Raw genomic sequence first — 19,668 nt, forward strand, 5'->3', positions numbered from 1 at the left:
CAGGTCCCCTTTAAATGCATGACATCAGACTCCTCATTTCATTTCTAAGCAACTCGCAAAGGAAGGAAGAGGAAGCCAACAATGGTGTAGTAATGTTTATTTAAAATGTAAAAACTCAAACAGCAGTAAAAAAATGTACTCACATTCTTTAAATTAGTCAAAGACTCGTTACCAGCATAGAGAATAATGACTTCCAGTTTTCAGTTCTGGAACGGAAGTGGCGTCACTTGGCTCCACCCTACAGGTGACACCACTAACCCATGTGGCTTCATCAGGGTAGGTACCCGAGTGACAAGCTCCTGGTTTATATGGTAAACAATAAGTAACCATCGCGACCAGACCAGGAGGAAGTAGTACATTTCCGCTAACAGATTCAACAATAATAAATAGCAAGGAGCAGAGATGATCGCTCTGAACAGGAAAACAACTCTGCAATTGTTACTATAGAGGCAAAACAACAAGCGGCAGTTCCAATTCAGTCTGCCATATAAAATGATAAAAACAATATAACAAATCTGTATCTGAAATTCCTTTTACATTTAGAATATAATGGCAATTTATCTGAATAAAATCCGAATAAATAAAAATAAAATACCTATTTTATATGCATAACAGTAAAATCAATAGGGATTAGTCTATTATTAGTATAGAAGATTTAAAAATAAAAAAATAAAAAATATATATTAAAAACCTTTAATTTTAATTAAAATGTTATTAAAACCATAATGACTTAAAACAATACCATCTAGTGGTTAAAACTAATATTACACCTTAAAGCCAACCTAAAACTTGCACTAAAAATCACTAAAAAAATAGTTGATATCTCGAAAACTCGATGTGGTAGCTGGATGGAAAAAGGGTTTGTGGTTCATAAATCTAATAAGACTCACTGACTCAAGGTGATTATTTTATTACTTCCTCAAAACTGTAGTGAAGACAGATCCTTGTTGTGGCAGCAAAATGCTTAAACATACTGTGTTTTTTATATAATTTGGATATATTTTGGAGGTGTTCTCTAATCCTTTTTCCAAAGAGGCCTCTTAGTTCTCATATTGTTTTTCAGTAGCACTTGCTTATGAAGCTATTTGTTTTCTGATTTTGTCTTCACTCATGCATAACAACACTTGCATGGGAAGAATCATTTTCCAGTGAAAAAGGATAATTGCTGTTTCTTTGGCAGATCTACTACATATTTTGTGAAATGATCCTGTAATGTAAGGGCTTTACCAAATGTAAATCTAGGATGTTCCAGTAGTATTTCCTTAAGATGTTTGTCTGCTCTCAAAGTAGGCCAATATTTTTAAAATATCTTTTCAACTTTTTTATGTTGAACCCCATAATTGAGGATTGCAGAAATGCTTTCTAATGGCTCCTCCCGTGCTGGTTTATCTTATTCTCTCTTTCCATCAAAGCAACTTCCTGTATTTTCTTTTGTATAAGCTTTCAATCATACCCATTCTGGACAAATCTTTGACCAGTCATTAATTGTACCTGATAGTCTTCTCTTTCAGTGCACTCTCTCTTCAGTCTAAGCTGGCTTGGCTTATTCCCTTTTTATCTGCTTATAATATTTATCATGCCAATAATAATTGTGGGTGAGGCAGTAATCTAAACAAAAATTGTGCAAAAATTTAAATCAGCGCAATTAAATATAAAGTGTTACAGTGTTAAGACTATAATTTGGGACACATAAAGAAAATACAGCAGCTATATAGAACCTCCTTCACTAACGGGAGAAATGAACTATAGACAAATATTTATACAGCGCTATATAAAATCAACCCCCTACTGAGGAAGTTGTGATGCAAAAGCATAAGACGCCACGCGTATAGGGGACGGAGACCTGGACGGACGAGCGGCGACCCACCAGCACGGCTCCCGACAGCTACTGTTTTTGGCGTGTACAGTCCGCACAAGCCCATTGTGCTGATTCCTGTGAGTGCAATTCTACTTTGAATGTGAATCAATTAAAGGATAATAGCAGTGTACACTTAGATGCCTCATTATCTTTATTCACATATCATGTCCATGGGATGGTGAGAGATCGATCCAGGAAGTGGCATTTTTTGAGGATTCAATGCTGGTTTAATGCTTCAGTGAGGTGAGAGGCCATCTGGTGGCTAAACGGTGGGGGTGTCACTTGCACTTTTATATGGAAACATCTATCAAGCACTTTATTGAATTTTAAACCACGGTTATATTTATATTTTAGTGGACTTTTATGCACTTTACTTTGAATGCACTTTATTGACATTATACATTGCACCTAAGAGGAATATATATTGCACTGTAAGTGCCCATTCACACTAGGGCGACTCACGAGGTGACTTGTGTCGCCCCAGGTCGCCCCAGGTCGCTTGACATAACCAAAGCAATGTAATTCAATCAGTGCCGTCTTAATTGCCGCTACTAAGGTCGCTCCGCCTTCAGAAAAGGGTCCGGTACTACTTTGAGGCGACCAGTGATCCGACCTGTCCCATATACTTCAATGGGAGTTGCCTCCTTATCTTAATTGAAGCGACTTGTGATCCGACTTGTCATCCGACTTTGCAAAAAAAATGGTATTAAACAAGAAAAGAGCATCATTTTTATTAAAACATGAATATGTCTTCTGTCAACCTGGCAGTTTTTCTTGCAGGCATTTATCGGGCATTTTTTTAGGAAGGCATGTCATTTTATGTATTTAGTGTCTGGGGGGTCTAAAAAGTGTACCTGTCAAGTTTCAGCTCTGTAGCATGTCCAGAACCCCTAAAAAAATGCATTTTTATTATATTTTCAGTAATACGGCTTCTCTGCGGCTGGCTTTTTTTCTTGCAGGCATTTAGGGGGCATTTTTTAATGCAGGCATGTAGTTTTTTGTATTTAGTGTCTGGGGGTTCTAAAAAGTGTACCTGTCAAGTTTCAGCTCTGTAGCATGTCCAGAACCCCTAAAAAACAGCATTTTTCTTATAATTTTTAGTAGAAAACTAATGCAGTGTCTTTCCAGCTGTCTTTTTTTCATTCTGGCATTTATCGGGCATTTTTTTAGGCAGGCATGTCATTTTTTGTATTTAGTGTCTGGGGGGTCTAAAAAGTGTACCTGTCAAGTTTCAGCTCTGTAGCATGTCCAGAACCCCTAAAAAACAGCATTTTTATTATATTTTCAGTAATACGGCTTCTCTGCGGCTGGCTTTTTTTCTTGCAGGCATTTAGCGGGCATTTTTTTATGCAGGCATGTCATTTTTTGTATTTAGTGTCTGGGGGTTCTAAAAAGTGTACCTGTCAAGTTTCAGCTCTGTAGCATGTCCAGAACCCCTAAAAAACAGCATTTTTCTTATATTTTTTAGTAGAAAACTAATGCAGTGTCTTTCCAGCTGTCTTTTTTTCTTTCTGGCATTTATGGGGCATTTTTTTAGGCAGGCATGTCATTTTTTGTATTTAGTGTCTGGGGGGTCTAAAAAGTGTACCTGTCAAGTTTCATCTCTGTAGCATGTCCAGAACCCCTAAAAAACAGCATTTTTATTATATTTTCAGTAATACGGCTTCTCTGCGGCTGGCTTTTTTTCTTGCAGGCATTTAGCGGGCATTTTTTTAGGCAGGCATGTAATTTTTTGTATTTAGTGTCTGGGGGGTCTAAAAAGTGTACCTATCAAGTTTCAGCTCTGTAGCATGTCCAGAACCCCTAAAAAAAAAGCATTTTTCTTATAATTTCAGTAATACGGCTTCTCTGCGGCTGGCTTTTTTTCTTGCAGGCATTTATCGGGCATTTTTTGGGCGTCTTTGGAGGCATGTGCTTCTTAAAAATTATATGAAAAAAGCTCTTTTGTTTTTCCTTCAATGTGAGTGACCTCAATTATTGTGATTGGCCAAATAAAAAGTCGCCTCGCGCTGAAGTCGCGCCAAATTCGCGCCAAAGTCGCGCTGGAAGCGACGCTACTTTAGTGGTCGCGGCAGTGTGAACCGGCACTTAGCGAGTTTATTGATTTATATGATGCACATTGTCACTTTATTTGATTTTATATAGCGCTGTATAAATATTTGTCTATAGTACTCTAAACAATCCAAAAGGTATCTATACTGTGTGCAGGGGAGGTCACTTAACTCCCTTATAGCCCATGTAGCCGCTCCTAATTCATCATGATGACCAATAACTGTACATAATGAATTCACGTCTGCTTGTGCAATCATTAGTGGGCTCATTCCGGTCTTTAATTGCTGTAATAGTTGTATAAGATTTTTCGTGTTCCTTAGATAATAGATGTTTCGTGTTCCTTAGATAATAGTGTATCTTCTGTACAATAAGTTGCAAAAAACAATCTACAGTATATATTGTCCCATCCTGACTCATACCGAATGGATCTCATTAACTATTGAAACACCAGGAGGGTTACCTCTGTCTTTATGGATTTTTAGAATAGTATATATTACAGGCTGGAATTACTATAATCTCCACAATCTCCTTTTAAACAATAGTGGAACGTTGAAAAGCACAGCCCTATACGGGAGATGAATTACTCAGCAATTAATTAAAACATATCCAATCCCCTTAACCTTGAGCACCCAAGGGGGGTCACACACAGGGCGACTATCTTGTTGAAACTGTAATTGATAAACTTACATACGGTGAATAGCCATGATAGAGTCCTGTATAATGAAATACTTAGCGTCTGGACATTTTTGTCATTTATGTTTAATGTTGTTTTGTTTGTATGGAGGCATGGTTGGTATGCATTGTTATTGTTATTATGTGAGCTTTCCTTAGTCTGGGGGTCCTCGACACCCTCTATTTTTAATAAGAGTAAATTTTTGATATGAAATAAAATGTAATCAATAATTACTACTTTTTGAAAACTACCAAATTATGCTATTCTTTTTGTCATAGGAATAGCCAGTTTCTTTATCCCTTTCTCAGGGACTACTTTTTCTAGTTTTGCTGTACGGCTATAGTGACGACACTGTGTTGGTGAGTGAAGTATTAGGTAAACTATATGGGGACATTTTTTATCCCTGTTTATGGCCTTAGTTTTCTTTGCTTCTGTATTATTCTGACTAAGTATCTCCATTCTCACTTGTTCAAAAAAACCTTTTTCCAGGCTTTTTTTAACCACTGCTTCCAGATCATTTTTATACTTCACTGTTGGATTATGTGGCAGTTTACAATACATACAGTAGTTTGATCTTTGATATGTTTACTTTGTTGTGCTTTATATGCTTCCTTGGATTTTACAATTCCTCCACCCATATCTGCAGGTCTTTTTACAATGTCCTTCCTGCTCTCTAATCATTTGAAACCAACCTCTGTATCACCTTTTTCATTTCCATTTTCTGCAAGTAATGTCATCTGTGAGTTTTCCCTTTTGGGTTTCCTTCACCAGGCTTGTTGTTAATGGTTTTACTTTGACTTCAAGTGGAAGCTAAATGGAAAAGGGGGATGCACACTGCTTTGCAGAAACTGCGGATTCAGGTCACATACCTAGGGGCCAGTTTTTGGCAGGACTGAAAGCAAGTCCTGTCAGGAAGGCCCAGCAGGAGTGAATTAGAGTAAAACCCGCCATGCCTTTCCACGACATTGTGATGGATGTGGTTGTGTGGGAACAGGAAGAAGCAGGGGCAACAGTAGCAGTGACAAAAAAGTATGATCTGCTGCATATGGCTCCCTCACCGCTGTCCGCCATACAGTCAAAACTAAGAAAACATTGGCCTTGGATGTGTCTTCCCTGAAACAGCAGGTGTCCATGCTTCAACGGGATTTGACCCCTCCCCCTAAGGGAGAGAAACAGCTACGAAGGGACCAGAAGAAGACTGTAAGTGTTGGCGGTGTGGTCGGTATGGGTAAGTGAACAAGAACTGTGGCAGGCCTGGAATTAAAACCACACACAGGCCGTCATTAAATCAGCTGCTCCTGGGGCAGAGGGAGAACCCCTGGGACCAGAAACACAAGGTCCACCTAGCCAACCACAGTCCATGGTTGTCCCAAGCCAAGTTGTTTCCGCCATTGTCAATGGACTGTAGGTCCCATGTCACCGTCATGAAGTATGACTTCTATATCCATTGGTTCCAGACCCAAGACCAGCCGGATCCCTCCTGGCTTTCCCTTAAATCAGCCAATAACATGCCCATCCTGGTGGAAGGTGTCACCTGGGTAAAGATCAAGATCAATGACCAAGTGGTGGATCAAGTAGGAGTAGTAGTGATGTGTAGCCCAGTAAGCTCTTCAGTAATCATTGTCTTGGGCATGAATGTGTTAAACAACTTGGATTTGTCCCACTTGCTGGCCAAATTAGAGTGTTCTAACTGGTGGGCACAGGGCTGTGGTCTGTGAGCTGTGTGGCTCAACATCATCTGAGTTTTTGTTCAAGAGGTAGTTTGGACACAGAGTCTCGCCACAGTATGCAGTCCAGCCACGGGCAGCTTCCCTGCAAAGTATTCTGACTATGTTGTTTGAATTTTGTTGTCATGCCTTTATGCTGTTTGTTGTAATTACTACTAATATTTGGGTGTTTTCATGCTAAGGGCAGCATCTATCAAAAGGGGGGGGGGGGGGTTTAGGCAGGTGCAGTTTATTTTCTGCACTGCAGGTGCCACTCAACCACAGCGGCAGTGCAAAGGGAAAGAAAATCTGGAGGAACATGGTCTCCTGGGTCACTGGGGCAGCGATCCAGTTGGTTGCTAACAGCCCATGTGACTCTGGCGGATTCTGCCCCTCAAGGAAGGTGCTGTCGGCTTGGCTGAGACCTGCTCAGCTGAGTGTTCCCAGTTGGGGTTCCTTCCTCTGGGTTTATTGTGAACTGTTTTACTTTGACTTGACAATACAAGTTCTTTTATTTGCATCTGGAGTGTGTGTTATTGTAGTGGCTTCTGCAGGAGATGGGAGTGAGCAACAACTGAAGCTGTGACGTCATGGCTCCGTGATTCGAGCCCCGTTGTAGACCTCTCCCTAATACAGGGAGCTGCTTCTTCTGGATCATATGACTAGACTCAAGCTGATAAAAACAGGTATTTACACCTCTGTTCATTGAGATGCATTACAGAAAATGCTATGGGGCAGCTCACATAGAAACCAATCAGCTTCCAGATTGCTTTTGTCAAAAAAGCTGAAGTTAGAAGGTGATTGGCTACCATGCAAAGCTGGACCAAACTTTGCACTCTCTAGTTTTAGCAAATCCATCCCTATGCGTGGTTATATGCACATAACCGCTAGCACTTGCATTTACACACACGTGTTTTTCAAAATGTACAATTTTCCAACCATACATCTGATGTGGGACCTTGAGCAAAAGCCCTTAATCTTCAAAGTACACAACAGAGGCAATCAATTTACCGTGCAGCAGCTCAGCTTCAGGGTCTTGGCAATCATCTTATAGCCTAGGCCAATATTTATGTAGAGAAACAGTTCTTTTTTTCAGATCCTCAGAGAGTTCTTTGCCATCAGGTGCCATGTTGAACTTCCAGTGACCAATATCAGAGAGTGAGAGCAATAACACCAAATTTAACACACCTGCTCCCCATTCACATCTGAAACCTTGTAAAACTAACGAGTCACATGACACAGGGGAGGGAAAATGGCTAATTGGGCCCAATTTGGACATGTGTACTCACTTTTGTTGCCAGCGGTTTAGACATTAATGGCTGTGTGTTGAGTTATTTTGAGGGGACAGCAAATTTACACTGTTATACAAGCTGTACACTCACTATGTTACATTGTGGCAAAGTGTAATTTCTTCAGTGTTGTCACATGAAAAGATATAATAAAATATTTACAAAAATGTGGGGTTTGTACTCACTTTTGTGGGATACTGTATCTGCTGATCCATGGGCTGGAGTAGTGGGATACTTGACCTTAATGAACTCAAATTCCTCCAGTAAGTCATCCTGAAAGCCTGGAATCCTGAAAGCCTGGAGGATGAGCAAGAGCATTACCCATTAGCAGCAAGACTTTGAGTGGCAGATTCTTTTCTAAAAGATATTTCTTCACTGTTCACCCTGTATTTCTTGAAGGTTTGTGGATTCTCGGAAGAGGGTGAAATGGTTTTTATGGGCTTGTGACCAGGCATTGCATACTGTAATGTAGGTCCTCTTTGGCATCTTTTTCCAAAAAGCCCTGTCTCATCACAGTTAAAAATTTGCTGCAGCAGGTAACACTCGGAAACCATGAGCTTTTAAAACTTGGCAGAGAACGCCTCAGCTTCCTTAGCGTAGCGTCCAAACTCGCAGCCTTTCTGTGCCTCACAACACTATGGATGCCACTTCTCCTCTTAAAGTTATCAAACCATTCCCTGCTCGCCTTGAAGCCTTCTTCATTTTCTTGCGACGTACCTGGCAGTTTACTTACAAGATTGGTGTACAAGGTCTTTGCCTTCTCGCAGATATATTTCTCAGGCACATTATCACCTGCTATTTGCTTCTCGTTTATCCAACATCTTCCAGAACACGTGGCTGTTGCTTTTATACTCTTAAGACTCCTTTTGCTACATCTAGCCGCCTTATTTCTTCTTTAATATTGTGCAAATCGTCGACGTAGAAATTCAAAATCTTGCGATGTTGGCCACTCACATACCTAGTTCATGCTTCTCAATGATTTCCTGTTTAACTTCCACCATAATCATGCAGTACAGGTGTTGAATATACGAGTGAGGCACGCCGCCTGAGACTGGAAGACGATTACCCACAATCTCGCAGCAAGAAAAAGAGAGAAGAACCATTGGCTCAGTTGTGACATAACGCTACTTTGCTTGTCTTGTAAAACACTAGCAGAACAAGTTACTCGCAATCCAAGGTTTTACTGTTTTCAATATTCATAGGTTCATTGTAAAGGGAAACAAAACATGTTTTGCTCTGCAAAGGTAATCATCTTAGCGAGGATGCAAACAGCAATAAAAAAAATGCAAAAGCAATTCTTACCCTTCCCATCTATGCCCAAACCAAAACAAAGTAATTTTTTTCTAATCTTAATACATTTTGTTCTGACCTTCACTTCCTCTCCAATGGATTTTCTCTCCAGCAAGATATCAGGGAACGATTTGTGTGCTAGGATACGCTTTGTCGTGCTCTGGATCAGCAATCGCAGTGCACTGGAGATATTGCTTACAGTGGTCACGAAGAGAGAGGCATTTTCTACGCGGTAGTAACAAACTGCATCAACCTCTAAAGTAATCAGATCCTTGGTCACAATCTAGTTATGAAAAAAATAAATAAAAACAAAACAAGAACAGATAAGATAAAGGAAGAGAAGTACAGTATGTAGTCAGTATAAAATAGCAACATAAAGGGCCCTTTCACACTGGAGTATTTCTGCCATGCTAAAATACATCTTTCCAACATGTAACTGTTCACATTGCTGCACCATGCTTGCGCTGAATTTTAAAAAGTCCCGCATGCTGCATCTTTGGTGAGCTTTTCAAAAGTGCACCAAAACACATCGCCTATAGTTTTCTATAGGAAAAGCACCAAAAACGCATCAAAAATGTACTTGTAGTGCATTTTTGGTGAGTTTTTTGAGTCACATGTCCAGGTTTCAATGTTTTGCATTGTACCTGAAAAAGTGGCCAGCCTGAAGTGATCTATCAGGACCTAATTTTCTGACTAAAGTTCCACTTTAAAAATGTTTGAAATGACAATATAAAAATACACATTTACTGTGCAAGAGAATTTTGTTTTATAAAAATAATAATTTATTATCCTTTTGTACGTCTCATGCTTTTCCTCCAGCTGCCATCGGTAATATAACAAAAGGTTCTATCTTTTTTGCTTCCTGGAATAGTTTTTGCTCCCTTACAATGATGTGCAGGTAGATCCTGTGCCTGTGTATTCAACGTTCTAAGGGAAAATAAAAAAAATTTCCCCCTAAATAACGTGATATTTCACAAAATTTTGCAGTGTACTGACGAGATCCCCCTGGAAGGCCCTGGTTAACGAAACTTTCCCAGGACCAGAAGGGGTCAAAATTGATAAACAGTACAGTACGTGGCAATGTCAGGGCACAAGGTGTGATGCAAAACAGCATCACAGATAATTTACATAAGCTTGGGATGATTAAGCACCACTTTTGCAAAAGCAGAAATTTAACCATACATTTAAAGGACACCAACAGGAAACTATCATGTTGATAAAGGGATAAAGTGCAGCTAACGTGTTTTCCTGTTTCCTTCTTGTACACAATAAATATTGAATTAATTAGTTATCGTTGAGCAGGTGTTGTTCTATTTCATCTCCAGTTCCTGCATAAAACAAGCACAATACTGATTAACCATTTGACATCTGCACGCTGTATATAAACAGCAGGGAATTCAGGGGGTTAAAACGGAAAATTGTATACTCACCTTTCCGTAATTTTCCTTTCCTGGTGCATCTTCATGGCAGCATACACTTTGGTTGTGGCTCCGCCCCCACAATCTGATAGGACTGGTTAACTATAAATCAAAGACAGACCCAGCTCGCAGTGTTCTCTCTAACCCTCACCATTTGGGTGGTGATCTGTATGCTGCCATGAAGATGCACCAGGAAAGGAAAATTACGGAAAGGTGAGTATACAATTTTCCATTTTACTGGCGCAAAATGGAAGCATACACTTGGGAACTAACTCGCCATACGGGACGGTGCAAGAAACATTTTGTAATGGTCAGTAGCGTAAGTGTGCGTTTTCCAAATTTTACTGTCGTGAGCCGGTTTCACATAATAGTGTAATGAAGGTGTCCTAGAAGGACCATATTGCTGACTTGAAAATAGCCTCAGGAGACACTCGGCACTTCTCTGTCCACAGAGCTGGCACTGCCCTAGTTGAATGTGCTCTTAAGTGCTCTGGAACAGGAGGGTTTTGAGAAGAGTAGGCTCTTCTACTCTAAGAGACTATAAGTGTTGATGCTGACTGACCCTGCTGGAACCAAGCACAGATTTCAGCTTTCCTGAATAAAACAGTAGCTGCCAAGCAGGTCATCAGAGTTTGATCAACATCCAGGGCATGTGGTTCTCTCACTTAATGAAGAAAGACGGTAAATTGATTTCCTAGTTACAGTGGAAGGAGAAAGATACCCCATGAATAAAAAGCAGTTTGGGGATTTAGGACTCTTCGGTCCGGGTAGATTGTTAGGTGAGGCTCCTGAGTACAAAGATTGCAGCTCTGACACCCTTTTCACAGAGGTTGTAGCAGCCAGAAATATGGTCTTCAGGGTTAAATTACAGAGTAGTCAATTCTGTAGGATAAAAATGAGGCCTTGATAGAGCTGAGGATCATAAGAAAGTCCCACATAGGGAACAATGGTTTCCAGGCAGGTCTATAACTTCATGCAAGCCTTTTAAGAATTGCATCACTAAAGGGTTAAGGAATCCTTAAACCCCTGTAAGTGCAGACAAGGCTGAACTTTTATTCTATTTGAACTTGCCCCAGTTAAGTCCCAGTTGTGAGAACTGCAGACCCTGGGCTGGTCTAGGTGATAAAGGACTCCAGGCTTTTGCTGTCTGAGATCTGCATAATTTACCCATATTCTCTGTTAAGTAGTATTCATGGAGACCTCTCTGGCTTGACACAAGGTAGTCACTACCTGCACTGAGTACCCTTGCGACTCCAGTCCTGATCAGGTGAGGACAAAAAGGAGAATGCTGCGAGCCGGGTCTATCTTTGATTTATAGTTAACCAGTCCTATCAGGTTGTGGGGGCAGAGCCACAACCCAAGTGTATGCTGCCATGATGCGCCAGGAAAGTAATCTCACAGCTGCAGCCACCTCCATGAGCTTTGTATTGTGTTTTTTAGCTGGTGCTCATGAAAACATGAAAAAGTGATCTTGTCAGTTCTAGAGCTGCCCATTCACTATTTCAGTAGTATGAAAGGTCAGCTTTACCTGCACACAGTGGTTCATAGACTTTGCCATTCCTCTTGTGAGCCCAGAACCACAGTAACTGCACTAAATACACTTAGAATGCTAAGTGAGGGTAGCTTGGAGAACATCCGTTCCTCAATTTCCTATGCAATAAATGAACTCTTAGGCAACAAGGTATATGTCACTTCAAGTTTTAGTTCATTTATTCTCAAGATGCTGTGGCCAGGTAAGAAACAAATAGGATGAAATTATACCTAATATACTGTAAATAATATGATAAGCTGCAGTGGAGGGCAGGAGTAACATTAGGTTCTAATAGACCCCAGATGTCTCCATAAAGAGAACCTTTCACCTGCTCATGCCATTACATAAGGGGCTTGTTAGACCCCTTGTGATAGCAATTAAGGTAAATAGAAAAAAAAAAGTGATAAAACAAATGAATGTGGAATTGGGAACAATAGTTTTAGAGCCATAATTCACGGTTAACTCTAAACTGATAACCTATAAAACTTTTTAAAGCGTTCCCTATGGACAATTTCCTGGGCATTTGCAATTTTAGGGCTTGACTGTTTAGATAAATTAGGGTCAGGATTCGTGACAGCTGGGCGATTTCTTTGACATTCGTCCAGCAATTTTTTTTTAAATAGACTATTAGGAGTAAATTGATTACTTCTGGGGAAGAAGTAAGTGAAACGCTTAGTTTTCAGGTACAGCTGATGACCTATCTTCCCAAAAGGAACAGTTTTATATATATATATATATATATATATATATATATATATATACACACATATACAGTATACCTTTTCACTGTATTTAAATTTGACACAAACATTTTACTCATACATTGTGATTTCACAACTACATTAGTTTAACATTGTCTCTGAAATGCTCATTTACCTGGTGAAAAGGAACCTCAAAGGTTTTAATGCGGAAGTCCACTTTGTGACACTTGTCCAAACAGGGGAGGAAAAAAAACAGCCCTGTGAACAAATATAACGATGACATAAAAACTTCTTCATATACTACAATGCATCATGTTATGTAAAAAAGCTATTCTCTGTAAACTAATACCAGAGACAGGGATTTTTTTTAAAATGAAATACTACATGTCAATAAAATTGCTCTAAAAAACGACTTTCATCTGTGCACAAAATGCACATTTCAACACTAAAATGAACAAGTGTTTTATTTTAAAAGACCCCATCGCCAGGTAAAATAACAGACAAATCAAGTACAACCCCAATTCCAAAAACGCTGGGACGCTGTGTAAAATCGACATAAAAACAGAATGTAATGATTTGCCAATCTCCTATCCCCATATTTTATTCAGAATAAAAAATAGAAAACATGTCAAATGTTTAAACTGAAAAAATATACCACTTTGAAATTGATAGTAGCCACATGCCTCAAAAAAGCTGTGACAGGGAAATAAAAATCTAGCAAAGTAAAACCCCAATTTAAAAATTGTTAGGACACCGCCATGTTGACCATGGTGTAGCATCATCTCTTCTACTTCTTTTGAGTAAGGGCAGATGATTCAGGTAGCATTTGCTTCATGGAATCCATCTGCCCTTAGCTCAGGCATGCACGCAGGAGGGTGTTCTGAGAAAGCTGAGAAAGCTCTTCCTCCCCTCCTTCAGATGAAAGAAAAAAAAAAATACCCATGGAGATTGCTGGCATCTTTTTGGCTAAGATCAAAATTCGGAAAACAACTAAAGAAATGTAAAAAATAAAAAAAATCAAGCAAGTAAATAGTATACTTATTATATATTTACTAATGCTAGCAGCATAAGGTTTAAACATAGTTAACGTTGATTGTGAGAGTTTAGTTCTGCTTTAACTGAAATGTAGACCTTTACACTGCTGAGAGAAATTATAGCTTACTAATTTCTAATATACCGTAAATGTTAGTGGTGAAGAAGCAGTTAAATGATGGAAATATTATTACCTGGTCCTCTAGCTCGCCCTGGTAACAACCGACCTAGTCGAAATATAATAGCTCGTTCATACTCCCGAACAATCTGCAATGCAAATTATTTTTCAATGTTTAAAGCCACCTTACAGAAAGTATTTCTGTACATAACTGCATTGTCTTTAAGATAACCACTGAATTTTTGATAATTTCTGGTTCAAAACCATGTCAGCATTAACAAGTACAAGCTACGTCTTACAATGTGAGTATTCATATGAAATGTTGTGGAACAGGAGGGTATATATTTTAAAAAATATTAGCTGTTAATAAATATTATTTGAAAGCCTATACAGCAATACCCACTATGATGAATGATTATCATGAATATACAGTATGTGTAAGCATTTTGAAATATATTAACTCTTTGCAATAATGGTTTGAGAAATGATAAATATTATATGGAAAAGTTGATCGATGGATTGATAGATGGTTCGATTCTCAGCCGTTTTAGCAGGGATTCGAACCATCTATGGCCGGCTTAAATCACATCTTGTGCTGGCTTGTCTCCTCCCACCTCCCTCTCTTACCAATGAGTATTTGCTCTTTAAAATAAACCTTGTTAATGCTGCAAACAGCAACTTTTGCTTTTCATGCCTAGGTGAGAAGTTCTCCCCGACCCAGGTGCTTGCACAAAAGGGCCACAAGGTTCAATTCCTAAGAAAGCCCTACTGCACATCTGTTCATGCGCCAGGCTCCCTGGGTATCTGTGCATTTGCAGGGTTTCCCATGCATGCACGAAGACCAGCAACAAGTCTGAAATCTTCCTGTCTTTGCACATGAGCGGAAACCCCCAGAAAACCTCCAGATGCGCTGATGGAGCTCTGTCAGCAGCCTGAGGGCACATCTAAGCATGCACAGTAATGGTGGGGCTGAAGGGGGTGGGGGGGGGGGCGCAATGTGGCCATTGTGGGACTGAATTTCAGCCTTAACCTTCTGGATCACATAGAAAAAAAAGTTCATGTTCTTATGCATTACAAAACCTGTTATCCCAGTATAACATACAGATCTACTGTATTTTAAAGTGTATCTAAAGCAAAAGTAAAAAATTATAAATTGAAGCTTACTAATCTTTAGATGTGGCCGCTGCATTCGTTTTCCTTTTTATGTTAGGTCCTTTCCCTATTTTTTTTCCTGGAAATCCTTGAATACCACATTTCACGTCCCTTTGTAGCTACAGTCATTTCTTAACTGTTGCTATTGAAAAAGTCACAGTTGTAACCAGGGCTTTTTTTCAGCGGGAACGCGGGGGAACGCAGTTCCGGCACCTCTAGCACTGAATGTATTTTATGGCAAGGAGTGCTGGGGTGTGCCTGAAGGTCTATTGATGCTGGCTGCTGGGGGATCTATTGTCGTTGGTGGAGATCTATTTTTTGTGGGTGTCTATTGTTGCCAGGCATGTCTATTGTTGCTTGTGGGGGGGTCTTATGTTTCTAGGGGGTAAATTGTTGCTGGGAGAGGTTTATTGTTGCTGGCTGTTGGAGGGTCTATTGATGCTAGCTACCGGAAGATCTGTGTTTGCTGTTGGGGGTCTATTGTTGCTAGGATGGTATTTTGTTGTGGGGGGTCAATTGTTGCTGGAGAAGGACTATTGTTGTGGGGGAGGGGGGTCTATTGCTGCAGGGTCTATTGTTGCTTGAGGGGGTCTACTGTTGCTGGGGTGGGGTCTATCAAATTCCATACAAGTTACTTAGTAGCACAAAATGATACTTGGTTCTGTATTCTCTAAAAGGGGCTGTACTGGAAGGTGGGTAGGGGGTGAAACCTAGGGACCCTGCTCAGGGGTGGGTAGGGGGCAAAGACGAAGGGTGACTCAGAAGGTGATAGTTCCTGTACCTTTTCTCTGAGAAAAAAAGTCCTGGTTGTAACCCAGACTGGACTTTGAACATGTATGCCTTTAATCATCTCCATCACATGGTGGATTTATTGGACAACAAAGATAAGGATGTTTATGCTTTCTTTTCTGATCACAGGAATTGACAGGGACACTGCATTTCTGGTATAATCAAGAGGTATTGTCTGTAGTTGCTAAAAATGGTTTTGGCTTGGAAAAATAAAACAAATGCAGCCAACACATCTGTTTTTGGTTTAGATATGCTTTAAATGTTCAGTCTACCCCAAAACTTACATTTTAGTGCTAGTTGAAGATGAACTGTCCTCTCATGCTATATCTACATTTTACTCTGTGGGATTCCACAGACAAGATGGCTACACTGGCTTTAACACTCTGCCAACCTGCAAATGCAGCAATAGAAAAAACTTCACAATGGTGAAGAAGAGGAGGAGCTTGCAAGTTGCAACTATAACTGGATGATCTTGCCACTGGATTTCCCCAGAGATACAGGAAGTAAGTCAGATCAGGCAGTACTACCTAAAAATGAAATGCCAAAAATGGATAAAGCATAAATCTCACAGAGAAATACACACCTTGACACAGAACCAGATGGAGAGAGGAAAAGTGAGGATTAGCAGCAGAAGACAGCAGAAAATGAGGAGCACCTCACATACTCGGAGACCTGTAGGCTTCAAGACTGCAAATCCAAAAAAATATAATATAAACTACATTATAAATACTATTTTTATAATTCATCTACAATTCATCAAAATATAAAACAAATAATCAATAGGCAAAATGTTAAACTTAGCACTAATTGTAGACTAAAAAAAGGCGAAAAAGGTTGAAAAGAGCCATCCACAATTAAGTGAGTTCTACAAGGGCATCTTTCTTATTATTTTTTGCCAGGCTCGGCTCAACACTGCACTACCGAAGCCTAATGCAACTCTCCAAGGCTTGGATGCATTGTTTTCTTTAACAGGGGACAAAGACAGATTTCTCATATAGATCAGGGGTGTCAAACTAATTTTCATTGCAGGCCACATCAGCAGTATGGTTGTCCTCTAAAGGGCTGGTTGTATCTATGTACAGTGTGCAGGGTTCAGGATTATGTTACTGTACATACAGAGTGCAGAGTTCAGAAGTGCGCTACGAACAGAGTGAAAAATTAAGAAGTGAAGAAGTGTGTTATGTACAGTATGCAGGGTTCAGGGGTGCATTACATGCCGAGTACAAGCAGGGCTGCTGTTAGAAATCATGGGACCCCATACAGCCTGACAGGGCCCCCCAAAAAAATATTAAAATTCTATTTTCATTAAAAAAAAAAAAAATCCACTAAAACCTATTAGAGGGCAGCAGGGAGAATCAAATCCTTGACAGGAAAGGGGATCAGTGAGGTATGGGGTGCAATTACAGGATTTGATCCTCTGTGTGTCTGTCCCTGCAGCAGCTGAAAGCCGATGGGAGGGAGGGAAGGAGTAGCCAGCTTTAAGCTGCTGCAGGTAGAGATACACAGGGGATCAGTTCTTGTATGTGCCCTCCCTTTCTGCTTTACCGATCGCCCCCTACTGCCCAAATACGATTCCGTTGCTTCCTGAGGCCCCCTGCTGGCCTGGGTCCTGTACAGGAGGACTGGTGCTACTCCCTTATCAGCTGCCCTGAGTGCAGGGTTTAGGGGTCAGGGGTGCATTGTGTACAGTGTGCAGGGTTCAGGGGTCGCTATGTACAGAGAGCAGGGTTCAAGGGTGCATTTGGAAACAGAGTCCAGGGTTCAGAATTACACTCCATACAGAGTGCAGAGTTTGGGATTACACTATGTATAGAGTGCAGAGTTTAGGAGTGTAATATGTACACAGTGCATGGTTCAGGTGTGCACCATGTAGAGAGTACAGTTCCAGGGTCACTCTATGTGCAGAGTGCAGGGTTTAGGGGTGCGCTACGTTCAGAGTGCAGGGTTTAGGAGTGCATTATGTACAGAGTGCAGGGTTCAGGAGTGCACTATGTACGGACTGTAGGGTTAAGGGGTGTGCTACCAGGAGGTTGCAAATCTGGGTACGAGGGCCACATGAAAAGACCAAGTGGGCCGGATTTGGCCCACGGGCCTTGTGTTTGACATATGTGATCTAGGTACTTAGGCAGAGAGAAATATCTTTATCATTGCTAGTTTTATTGATGTTGATTGCACACTGGGGGAATCTAGCTGTTGTGTGTCCTTTCTGTCAAATCCGCTTTCCTTTCCTAGCAATGCCTTTTGAAAATGTTTCACAATTAGAGAATCTGTAAAATACACATCAGCTGTGGACTGGACATCTTTTCTCTAAAAAGAAGAGGTGAAAGATATAAAGGCAGACATTCTGTTATGACAGGATTGCTACAGTATATTGCAGGCATGTCATAATAAGTAAAATTAATCCTTTGAAACGGAAACCAAGCAAGTAGCAAACTAAAGTTTATATGTGTAGATGGGAGCCCCTGCCAGATACAACAGCCATGTCCTTGATGTCCATTGCTGCAGCAGCACAATTTGGACAAGAACACAGTTGACTGATTTAAAAAGGAGCAGCAACATGTGAATAAGCTCTCTCTTTCCTTAGCTTTTCCTTTTACCTGTCAGCACATATACACTGTAACTGAGCATAACTTGATTGCAGAACTGTCCCTGCCTATTCCAGAGTGCTATTTTTCAAGAGATTAAAACAAAAAAATCTACACTAGCTGAATTAAAAAAAATCGCCTTTTTAATGAATATATAACTGTATTAATTGGTATTTATTAACAGTTTATTTACATTTTTCCCAATATACATAACATCAGATGAAAATAGGGATATTTGAGTGCCTACCTTCATCCTTCTGTCCACTTTCCAGAAGAGCCATAATTTCGGTCTCCTGGTCTGAAGCCACCACATCATCCACGTCGACCACAGCAGAAACCTTTGTATCATTCTTGCTGGGCTCCCTACTTCTTCCAGACCTAGATCTTTCTGAGCTTTGGCTACTTTTCTTTTCTCTTTTAGAGCCCTGACTAGAAGTGTCTCTCTGTTTCTGAGCAGGCTCTCGGGAAGAGCTGCGAGATCTCTTCTCAGTCATAGTTGTGATAAGCAGTGAGGGGGCAGAGCAACCTACTTATATTATGCTGGCAGGTGGGAGATGTCAAGGAGGACAGATACTAATGAAGATGTGCAGTTAATTAAACTGTCTATGGTAAATGCATAGTGGTGTTTTAGCTGGAGTTGACCACAATCATTAGACAGTTCTTATTATAATTTGATATTATTTCCAAAATAAACTCTACTGGTTAAAGTGCATATTCAGATATACTGGTGAAAGTAATTGATTTAATGCAAATGATCTTATCATTGTTTTAAACACTTTGAGTCTGTGCATATTTTCTATTTATAATTGAACACTAGCACAAGTGTGTCCCTTAGGCAAGGAAAGAATGAGGGGTGTAACTAATTGTGAGAGATATCACTATGGCCTGCCTAAAGCAAGGATTTTGGGTATTTACACTAAGAATTGCCATTTTCACATAGTTAATATTTTAGTGTGAATCCAAGGTCCACCATTTGAGCTCCAACTTTAAAACTGTACCCAAAAAGAGTTGGGCAACCTCCCTGCCTGCCCACCATTTGAACAAGTTGCCTCTGTGAACAATAACTATGCTATGATTAGGGCCTCCCTCAGTAGCCCAAGGTATCAGCTTTTTGTACCATGTGAAAAACTGCTGTCACGGGCAGGTCACTTGGTAAAAATATCATCAGGGATAGATATGCTGTGCTGTAATTGTTCCTAATGCAAAGGGTGGTATGGGGGCTGGGTTTTGCTTCTATCATTATATGGCTATTGCCTCTTTCATCTTGCAAAAGTGTACCTATTACTATATACAGTACTGTACTAGTATGAATGTCTGTCCAATAAATATAAATAGGTATTTACCATCTTTTGATATACTTAGTTTGTTTGGGCCAGCTTGGCCCAAATGAACAATGTCCCTTGCTAACATGTGAGGCCGCGGGATGTGCGGTATAAACTATGTAGCTCCAGCTACATACAGCATACTCCACTGT

The 19,668-nt window shown here is 40.2% G+C and overlaps 1 protein-coding gene across 1 annotated transcript in view; it reads right to left on the minus strand.

Moving 5' to 3' along the window:
• The window catches only part of NPHS2 (NPHS2 stomatin family member, podocin), a gene marked incomplete at its 5' end in the record, with an annotated part of 48,498 nt that extends 29,810 nt beyond the window's left edge, over positions 1-18,688 (minus strand). Inside the window, 5 exons of the mRNA XM_082265931.1 lie at positions 8,948-9,151; positions 12,694-12,776; positions 13,745-13,817; positions 16,193-16,296; positions 18,442-18,688. Of these exons, the coding sequence (XP_082122057.1) occupies positions 8,948-9,151; positions 12,694-12,776; positions 13,745-13,817; positions 16,193-16,296; positions 18,442-18,688 (711 nt within the window). The remainder of the gene's footprint in view (positions 1-8,947; positions 9,152-12,693; positions 12,777-13,744; positions 13,818-16,192; positions 16,297-18,441) is intronic.
• Positions 18,689-19,668: the final 980 nt, after the last annotated feature.

The sequence above is a fragment of the Pelophylax lessonae genome (assembly GCF_965119305.1).
Source record: "Pelophylax lessonae genome assembly, chromosome: 8".
NCBI lineage: Eukaryota > Metazoa > Chordata > Amphibia > Anura > Ranidae > Pelophylax > Pelophylax lessonae.